The sequence below is a fragment of the Delphinapterus leucas genome, chromosome 11 (genome assembly GCF_059928025.1).
Source record: "Delphinapterus leucas isolate spDelLeu-1000000601 "Yukka" chromosome 11, BTC_Dleu_Yukka2, whole genome shotgun sequence".
Taxonomy (NCBI): domain Eukaryota; kingdom Metazoa; phylum Chordata; class Mammalia; order Artiodactyla; family Monodontidae; genus Delphinapterus; species Delphinapterus leucas.
In genome coordinates this window covers 7,756,637-7,766,660 of record NC_143139.1, presented here as the reverse complement: position 1 = coordinate 7,766,660, position 10,024 = coordinate 7,756,637, and the positions used below count along the sequence as shown (strand labels likewise).

The 10,024-nt window shown below is 42.4% G+C and overlaps 2 protein-coding genes across 4 annotated transcripts in view; one reads left to right on the top strand and one right to left on the bottom strand.

Moving 5' to 3' along the window:
* RIMKLB (ribosomal modification protein rimK like family member B) overlaps positions 1-10,024 on the bottom strand; it is a 140,974-nt gene that overhangs the window by 100,940 nt on the left and 30,010 nt on the right. The window lies entirely within an intron of this gene.
* AICDA (activation induced cytidine deaminase) lies at positions 43-6,880 on the top strand. Its single transcript, XM_022577518.3, has 4 exons — positions 43-1,439; positions 3,752-4,025; positions 4,514-4,629; positions 5,033-6,880. Exons 1-4 carry the CDS (start codon positions 1,257-1,259, stop codon positions 5,084-5,086), a joined length of 627 nt encoding a protein of 208 aa, XP_022433226.1. The 5' UTR covers positions 43-1,256; the 3' UTR covers positions 5,087-6,880.

The following is a 10,024-nucleotide window of genomic DNA, read 5'->3' as shown; positions in this document are numbered from 1 at the left end:
TAATTATCACTAGATATAGTGGTTAAGCATTTAAAAATTTTTAACTTTCTACTTTTTAGTAGTATGCAAGTTGACATATTTTTAAAAAGCATGACTCAAAAAGTGACACTTCCTGGCTCAAAACACAGAAATTCTGATTGAGGAGACAGATGTAGCAATCAACTGATAGCAAAGGTTGAGCGCTTTGATAAGGATAAGTGGAGAACAGTAGGAAACTACAGGAGGGTTTTTTGTTGCTGTTAATGTTGGATTTTGCCTAGAAATTTTGGCATAGTGGCAATGAGAAAGGTCTGAAATTGTGGTTAAGGCTTTGAAGGATGGGTAGGTTTTGCCCAGTGGAAAAAAAGGCAGGGAAGCTTGCAGTCAGGTGGCTGGACAGAAAAGACTAGTGCCAGGGGTCCTGCTGCAGGCATGGCGGGGAGGCTGAAGTGATGCGGAAAAGAGAAAATACTAGGAAACGAGGCTAGAAATGTAGATTGGTGTCCAAATGTAAAAGCTTTACTGCATTAAAGAGTTTGGAGTTTATTCTACCAGCGGAAGTTAGGGGCTTTTCGGTATCAGAATGACAGGCCCACACCTGGGCTTTTGTGAGATCTCTCGGGCACCTCGTGGAAAATGTTATTTTGAAGGGGCTGTGGGCAGAGAGAGCAGTTAAGAGGTCAGGACAATGGATAAAGGGAAAGATTAGAGCTTGGACTGAAGGAGAGAACAGAGGAAGTAGAGCAGGAACAAATCCAGAAATATTTGAAAGTTTGACTCAATAAATTTAGATGATTAATAAATTAATTCAATATGAGGAGTGACGGAGAATCAAATATGATTCCAAGCTTTTAGCCTGGTTACTTGGGACGGAAAGTCGGTAGGAGAGGAGAGGCAGCTCAGGAAAGGGCAATTTGGGAATACTGTGTTAACCCCGTGAGTTAGAGGTCCATGTTGGACATTTAGATAGAGATTGGAGGGGAAACCTGAAAAGATCACTATGGGACTGGGGAACAGGTTTGTAATTCCAAGTTATCAGCATCTAGAAGGCAGCCATGGGAGGAGCCTGTCCTGTGAGCACGTATGGCTTTGGGTTTCTTGCTGTCTCAACTGGTCTTAAATATAAGCATGATGAGGGGGTTGTAATGGATTCCAAGCTCAGTAAGTCTCAGGCATCCAACAAAGGGAAGCAAGAGCATCTCCTTTGGTTTGGCCCAAGTATTACAGATTTTTTTTAAAAAGCTGAAGGAAAGCCAGGAGTGACCAGAGGATCAGCGATGCTCCCGCACTTCCTCCCTCCTCTCACCCACAGCCTCCTGATGAAGAGGAGGAAGTTTCTTTACCACTTCAAAAACGTGCGCTGGGCTAAGGGCCGCCATGAAACCTACTTGTGCTACGTGGTGAAGCGGCGGGATAGCGCCACCTCCTTCTCACTGGACTTTGGGCACCTTCGAAACAAGGTATCAATTAATACCTGCTTCCCAAGCAGGGCATTTTTAGAGCCACCTGCTGATGGTACCACTTTCAGCCTGTTTCATTTGTCTCCACTAGATTCCTCAAATCTCTTTTTTACATGTCCCTGCAACCACAATAGAAATACCCCAAAGGGTGTCATTTAATGTCCTCCCCAATCATGCTGAGCACATCAAGGCCACACCTTGCTTCAATGCCAAGAATAACTGCCCCAAAACTTCCTCTCCTTTCCCCAGCATCCAAATTGCCTTTAAGATTAAAGAAGATATCCAAAGAAAGAGGCTTTTGATTTGGGGGAATATATACAGCTCATTCAAGCTGAATTTTAAATGTGGAAAAACAAACTGTGGCTTTAGAATTTTAAAAAATTAAGGAAGAAAAATTTAGGGAAAATTAATGACTCCATTCTGTCTTCCAAATGAGTTCTATTCCTTCCTGCTCACCTAGATCAGAGGCCAGTAAGTACATACCTAATAGTGAGCCTGAGAAAACGCAGGGAAGCCATTAATTAAAACTTGAAGATCAGAGAATTACATTTCCAAGAGACTTCTTCACCAAAACCCAGATGGGTTCACATACTCTTCTGCCAATGAATATCTCCTCTCATAACATGCAGTGACATCTAGTCTTGGTGGAATCCCAGGGAAGAATCCGTGGGTGGAATGACACTGGCTAGTTTCTAGGGCTAGTTTTACTCTCCAATTTTTTTGGCCTCCATTTGTATTGTGTAAATTATCTCACTGCAATTGTTTTACATTCTAATCTCTTTCCTATTTGGTAATAAGACACATTCTAAACATAGAAAGCTTTTGTGTTAACAACCCTTTCCTTCCCTCTCATTTAATCCTCACAACCAAACTTCATTCCGCTGATGAAGAATCAGGAGATCCCAGAGTTGGGTGACTTGTTTAAGTCACAAGAGTGGCGATGCCAGGAAATGGAACCTGGGTCTTCAGATTCTGGGACTAATGACTTTTCTGCAGTATTAAGGGGACTTGCTGGGAATTCCCTGGCAGTCCAGTGGTTAGGGCTCTGCGCTTCCACTGCAGGGGGCACAGGTTCGATCCCTGGTCGGGGAACTAGGTCCCGCATGCCACATCGCAACTGAGTTCACATGCAGCTACCGATCCAGCATGCCACAAGTAAAGATCCCGTGCACCACAACTAAGACCCGGCACAGCCAAATAAAATTTTTTTTTAAAGAGTACATGCCTTAATTTTAAAAGCTTATTGCTAAAAACTGCTATCCTCTAAGCTTTCAGAGAATCATAGTGGTAACAAAGATCACTGACCACAGATCACCATAACAAATAAAATAATGAAAAATTTGAAATTTGCAAGAATTACCAAAATGTGACACAGAGACACAAAGTGAGCAAATGCTGTTGGAAAAAAATGATGCTGATAGACGTACTCAAGACCGGGTTGCCACAAACCTTCAAAACGCAAAATATCTGTGAGTCCAATACAGCCAAGCACAATATTATAGGTATCCCCGTATTTAATTGCTCTTAGCCCCAGTGGCGCCTATTACCTCTCTCAAAACAACACTCAGGGACTTTCCCTGGTGGCGCAGTGGTTAAGAATCTGCCTGCCAATGCAGGGGACATGGGTTCGATCCCTGGTCCAGGAAGATCCCACATGCCGTGGAGCCGCTAAGCCCATGTGCCCCACCTACTGAGCCTGCACTCTAGGGCCCACGAGCCACAACTACTGAGGCCGCGTGCCACAACTACTGAAGCCTGCGCACCTAGAGCCTGTGCTGTGCAACAAGAAAAGCGCACTGCAACGAAGGCCCAATGCAGCCAAAAATAATAAATAAATTAATTAATAGATTAATTAATTTTAAAAAAACAACACTCACTTGTCAGTCTCATAATCTATCTCCTAACCCTAAATTTTCTGACCTCCACTTAGTGGTCCAGTGTATTTCCACAACGTTACATCAACAGCCCTTCCAAGCCATTTTCCTTCCCCTCCAAGGAAGAAAAAGGAACTTCACAAACAAAAATGAAATCTGAGATAGTGTGCTTCTCCTTCATCCACCCAACTCATTCCATCCTCCCCATTCCACAGAAGCTGTACGCTTTTCCCTTCCTAGGGCCAAAAGTGCAAAGTGTTTGGGCTCACCACTTACACTGCGTCCTTTCCAGCAGTTGCTTAACCTTCCTGCAACCTAGGACAAAACTGCAGACACCCCAAAAAAGATCTGGGAGGGACACGAATTAATGACTGTAAAGCTACCGGCAGGGCAGCCAAGGTCAGTAACCCTCCACTGAGCCTTCTGCTCTCTCCCCAGGCGGGATGCCACGTGGAATTGCTCTTCCTCCGCTACATCTCCGACTGGGACCTGGACCCCGGGCGCTGCTACCGTGTCACCTGGTTCACGTCTTGGAGCCCCTGCTACGACTGCGCGCGGCACGTGGCCGACTTCCTGAGAGGGTACCCCAATCTGAGTCTGAGGATCTTCACAGCGCGCCTCTACTTCTGCGACAAGGAACGCAAGGCGGAGCCCGAGGGGCTGAGGCGGCTGCACCGCGCTGGGGTCCAAATCGCCATTATGACCTTCAAAGGTGCGCAGGGACCTTTCTGCCCGGCTCAGCAAAGCACGGTTTGCAATTCAGATTGGCGGGGGGGGGGGGGGGGGGACCAGGGGGGGCAGAATTCTGGGAGTTCTGGTTCGCCTTTGGAGCCAAAAGTTATCAACTAGAATTGGAGGAAAAAAACCAATGGCTTGGGACTTCCCTGGTGGCACAGTGGTTAAGACTCACGTACCCAATGCAGGGGATCCGGGTTCGATCCCTGGTCAGGGAACTAGATCCCACACACATGCCGCAAGTAAGAGTTCACATGCAGCAACTAAGGAGCCTGCGAGCCACAACTAAGGAGCACACCTGCTGCAACTAAGAACCAGCAAGACCAAATAAATAAATAAAATATTAAAAAAAAAAAAAAAGAACCAATGGCTTGGACCCAAGCCTTTGGGCGGAGCCAGGGTTTTCTTTCTTCCCTCATGATTTGAGATCTAAGCTATCCCCTTCCCCCTCCTTTTTTTTTATAGATTATTTTTATTGCTGGAATACTTTTGTGGAAAATCATGAAAGAACTTTCAAAGCCTGGGAGGGGCTGCATGAAAATTCGGTTCGTCTGTCCAGACAGCTTCGACGCATCCTTTTGGTAAGTTAAGGGCCTTCTTTGCTTCTCATTTTCTTTCTCTCTCCAAAGTCATCTATCCCTGGAGCTACTTATACTTCCTTTTCTTATATTTCCCACATTGTCGTGTGTGTTTGTGTGTGTGTGTGTGCGTGTGTGTGTGTGTGTGTGTGTGTGTATTTATCATTCTCTCCTTATTTTTCCTCTGATGAAAACTTTACAGAGCACAGGCCGTAGGCTTCTGTAGTTATGGCGCTCGGGCTTAGTTACTCCGTGGCATGTGGGATCTTCCCAGACCAGGGCTCGAGCCCGTGTCCCCTGCATCGGCAGGGGGATTCTTAACCACTGCGCCACCAGGGAAGCCCCTCTCCCCTTACTTTCTTCAAAAATGTTTACAAAGTCATCCACTCTCTCTTTTTCTCCACAGCCCCTATATGAGGTTGATGACTTACGAGATGCATTTCGTACTTTGGGACTTTAATACCAACCTTCAAGAATGTCACATACAAAGAAATACCTCTGAAGACAGTGGGTAAAAGAACTATCCTTCAAGAATTCTGTTTTTCTTCAACTCTCACTTTCTCTGAGTTTAGAAAAAAGTATTCATAGATGTTTTTAAAATGTCTTGAAAATAGAAGGAACCCAGACCCACCAGGGTTAATGCCGCAACTGGTGCAGTTTTTAAATGCAGCATCGTCCCCTACTGGGAAACGACAGAACTGCAGGGCCTGGGAGCCCCTAAGTGTCAATACTCTGCCATTTAAGCAGAGAGAAAGCAGAAGGTAAATACTGAGGAGCATGGTGAGAGGATCAAATGTTTTATAACCGGTATCCTTTATTATTTGATTCTTGTTCTGAGTTTTCAGTGGTATTAATGATAAATTTTTCTACTCTTTTCCATTGGGGCTCACTTTCAAGTGAACAAAATTCTGTCACCCTGTGATCCACAGAACTTCCTAATGAGAGAACCTGGGTGATTGTAACCCCAAGCCATCTCTTCAAAGCATTAATATCCAAGCATGTGTTGTACGTTTTAACTGTCTGAAGTATGTTTTTATGTTTGTACGTACAGAGGATTTTTTCTTGGTATGGAAAATGCCTGGTCACACCTTTAGGCTCTTGTATAATAAAGGATCTTAAAATGAATTTGAGGGCTGTGAAGAAGACACACTAAAAGTGAATGTATACCTCAAGTAACAAATCTGCAAAAAGATCCTTTTAAGGGCTTCCCTGGTGGTGCAGTGGTTAAGAATCTGCCTGCTGATGCAGGGGACACGGGTTCAAGCCCCGGTCCGGGAAGATCCCACATGACGCGGAGCAACTAAGCCCGTGCACCACAACGACTGAGCCTGTGCTCTAGAGCCCGCGAGCCACAACTACTGAAGCCCGCATTCCTAGAGCCCGTGAGCCAGAACGAAAAGTAGGCCCCGCTCACCCCAACTAAAGAAAGCCCACGTGCAGCAGCGAAGACCCAACCCAGCCAAATATAAAAACTAAATAAATTTTTAAAAAACCATATATATATATATATATATATATATATATATGATCCTTTTAAAATCATAGTTTTGCAACTATACATTTCCCATATAACTAGTGAATGCTTGGAAGGGACTTGCTTGAATGCTGAGAAAAGAAAAATCTATTCTCTCTGATGGGCCTTTGAACCTCAGCAATGCCAACCAGGTCAAGGTTTTCCCCTTTTTGTGTGTATGTGTCACCTCTCTCAAAGAAATGTGACGATATAACAGACTGTGACAGAAGAACAGTTGGGAGGGAAGGATGACAGAGCATTGCAAGGAAGTGGTGTTTTATCCAGTAAAATGGTGTGAGCCAGCATGGCGGAGAGCGGTCATTTGTCCCTAATAACTATCCTGGACTCTGAGAAAAATATTCAGAATAACCGTAACACTGTACAATTATTACCTAGCAACCCTTGCAACGCAGATAAACAGATCCACAGGAAAGGCTGAACACATACTTTTATTATTTTATTCTTATTGTACATAAATTGTGAAAGAGTTAAATACTAAAAATCCTTATTCATGTATTCATTCATATTGTATGTTTATGCTATGTGGTGTCTCATATTTTTATCATAATTTCCCTTTCTGATATGTTGAAATGGATTCCTAATGTCTCATAAGTTTATACCTTTAGAAATGCTTCTAGTAGCAAAGCATGTAATTCTAACATAGTCTAACATTGTAATAACATTGCTATGAAACCCTCTTGATGTTTAGTAAACTTTTCCCACAGCAAATTTGATTCTGGCTCTTTTCAATCAACTGAATAAATGATAAATAATTTTGAAAGTTTTGGAGATAAAAATGCCAAATTCAAGTAAATCCAAAAGTGATTTTTAAAAGGTTAAATTACAAAATTCGGATGATGGAATAGAATTCAGAGTCCAGGAATAAGCCCACACATCTATGTTCAACTGATTTCTGACAAGGGTGCCAGGACCATGCAGCGGGTGAAAGAACAGTCTTTTCAACAAGAGATGCTGAGACAACTGGATATCTATGCGCAAAAGAATGAATGTGGACCTCTACCACAATACACACAAAAATTAACTTAAAGTTTATCAAATACCTAAATCTAAGAATGTCCCTAATTAGTACATGCTTAAGTCTGCTCTTTGGAACTCAGGGAAGGCCTAAGATACTAAAGCCTTTTTCTACAAACAAGAAACAGGGGACACAGTGGGGCTTTTGTACCCGGAAGGGTCGTTTTCAATCCTCCCTTTTCTTTGATAGGACTCAATCCTGAGGGGAATGAGGTGGGACAAGAAAGGGGATAAAGTTTTGGATAGAGAGGTTAATCATAAACTCAGCAGGGGAACCCTTGTTTTAGGAGGATTCAGTTTCAGACTCACAGAATGGGGAAAAAAATATTTACAAATATTATCTGTATATACTCTGCATATTCAGTATCCAGAATACATAAAGGACTCTTAAAACAACCTAATTTAAAAACGGCTGAAAGACTTGAGTACGTTTCTCCAAGGAAGATTTACAGACTGCTAGTCAGCATATGAAGAGATTCGCAACATCCTTAGTCATTAGGGAAATGCAAATCAAAACCACAGTGAGATCCACTTATACCTACTAGGATAGCTATTAGCAAAAAACCAATAATAACAATTGTTGGTGAGAATGTGGAGAAATTAGAACTGTCATATGAGAAAGTGGAGAAATGAGAACCATATATTGGCTGGTGGAAATGTAAAATTGTGCAACCACTATGAAAAACAGTTTGGTGGTTCCTCAAAAATTAACATATAATTACTGTATGACACATCAATTCCACTCCTTGGCGTATATCTGAGAATTAACAACAAATGTTCAAACAGAAACTTGTACATGACTATTCTAGCAGCATTATTTGTGGTGGCCCAAAAGTGGAAATTCCCAAACATCCATCGACTGATACATGGATAAACAAATGTGGTACATCTGTACGATGGTATTTCACCTGGTTATAAATAGATGAAGTAATGACACTTCCTACAAAATGGATGAACCTTGAAAACATTGTGCTAAGAAGTCAGACACAAAACACCAGCTATTGTATGATTCCATTTATGTGAAATGTCCAAAATGGATAAATCCAGAGTTCTGATTCCATGCAACAGTGGGCAAGGTATTTAACCTTTCTAAAGTTTTAATTTTCCATCTGTAAAATGGGTATGATATGTTAACTTTTCATATATTTTTTTAAAATTAATTTTTGTTGGAGTATGGTTGATTTACAATGTCGTGTTAGTTTGTGCTATACAGCAAAGTGAATCAATTATACATATACATATATCTACTCTTTTTTAGATTCTTTTCCCATATAGGTCCTTACAGAGTATTGAGTAAAGTTCCCTGTGCCGTGCAGTAGGTTCTTTATTTTTGGTCTCAAGTTGAAGGATTACACAAAGCTGGTGCTATCCTCGTGAATAGCATTGCCACCCTCTAGAAGACAGCAACCTAGAAATCACCGCTGACATTCCCTCTGACCCTATATCTGGTCCTGTAGACTTGTGGGCTAAATCTCTTGAATTTATTTACTTTTCTCTATTTACTATCACCTGGTGGACAGGAGTGGGGGTGGCACGGTGGAGGGCAAGGAGCAGCCCCTGACAGTCAAAAATTGGCCTGATACTCGTAACCAGGCCATATCATTTCCCTGTTGGACATAAGTCTCGTAGAATACCAACCTCAGACAGGATGACTCTAAGACCATGATAAAATGAAAGCAAGCAAAGCCACTTCATAATTTGTCTGAGACACCCACAAAACACCCAACACCCCCTCTCTTGGGTAAAAAGAATGTCTGCTACTTCTTTACCAATTACAGCCTTATCCTTGTTCAGGTCAGCCTTCCCCAAAGATTTATCAACAACCATAGAATCGACCCTACTCCCTCACAATGTCCACTCTAACCAATCTAAAGCAAATCTCCTTTTCTTACGCCCTCCCCCAAATGATCAAACCAAAGCCCAAATTCTATAATTGAATGTATAGCTATGGAGAGTCCCAGTAAGAGAAACGCCCTCATGCTGAGACATTTCATGGCTCATGGTTCCCAATGAGGTGCATTCTCCCTCACAGAGAGTCATAAATCTCACTTCTTCAACTGCAGGCATTTTCTTCATGGTCTTTAGCTGGAGCCATTGACACCTTAGTTGGAGCTATCAACATTGCTTGCTTACTCTATTGCCAAGAGTTATGGTATTCACTAACTCTTAATATATTTTACTGACAGTTATTCTGTGGTGGTGATGATGATGGTTGTTTTTTTAAGAAAATTTCATGAGAAATAAATGCTGAATCTGTTAATGGGAATTGGAGGACTTTGGTCACAGAATGTTATTTATAGCATGTTAGAATTTAAGTACATGTTCAATTTATTAAAGATACAAATTTCAATACCTAATTTTAAGCTTCAAAATTGTGTAATATGATTTCCAAATCTAATTTTCTATTAAGGGACTTCCCTGGTATCACAGTGCTTAAGTATCTGCCTGCCAATGCAGGGGACATGGGTTTGAGCCCTGGTCCAGGAAGATCCCACATGCTAAGGAGCAACTAAGCCCGTGAGCCACAACTACTGAGCCTGTGCTCTAGAGCCCGCGAGGCACAACTACTGAGCCCGTGTGCCACAACTACCGAAGCCCGCGCACCTAGAGCCCGTGCTCCCCAAGAGAAGCCACTGCAATGAGAAGCCCGTGCACCGCAACGAAGAGTAGCCTCCGCTCGCCACAACTGGAGAAAGCCAGCACGCAGCAACGAAGACCCAGTGCAGCCAAAAAATAAATAAACAACATATAAATAAATAAATAACTTTTAAAAAATTTTCATACATATTGGGACTTCCCTGGTGGTGCAGTGGTTAAGAATCCACCTGCCAATGCAGGGGACACAGGTTC

What these genes read in the sequence shown, in the direction of transcription:
- AICDA (XM_022577518.3), top strand. Translation starts at nt 1,257, where the DNA reads ATGCTCCCGCACTTCCTCCCTCCTCTCACCCACAGCCTCCTGATGAAG. An exon ending in TTGGGCACCTTCGAAACAAG is followed by an intron (nt 1,440 to 3,751) that starts GTATCAATTAAT and finishes CTCTCTCCCCAG; the next exon opens with GCGGGATGCCACGTGGAATT. An exon ending in AGCTTCGACGCATCCTTTTG is followed by an intron (nt 4,630 to 5,032) that starts GTAAGTTAAGGG and finishes TTTTCTCCACAG; the next exon opens with CCCCTATATGAGGTTGATGA.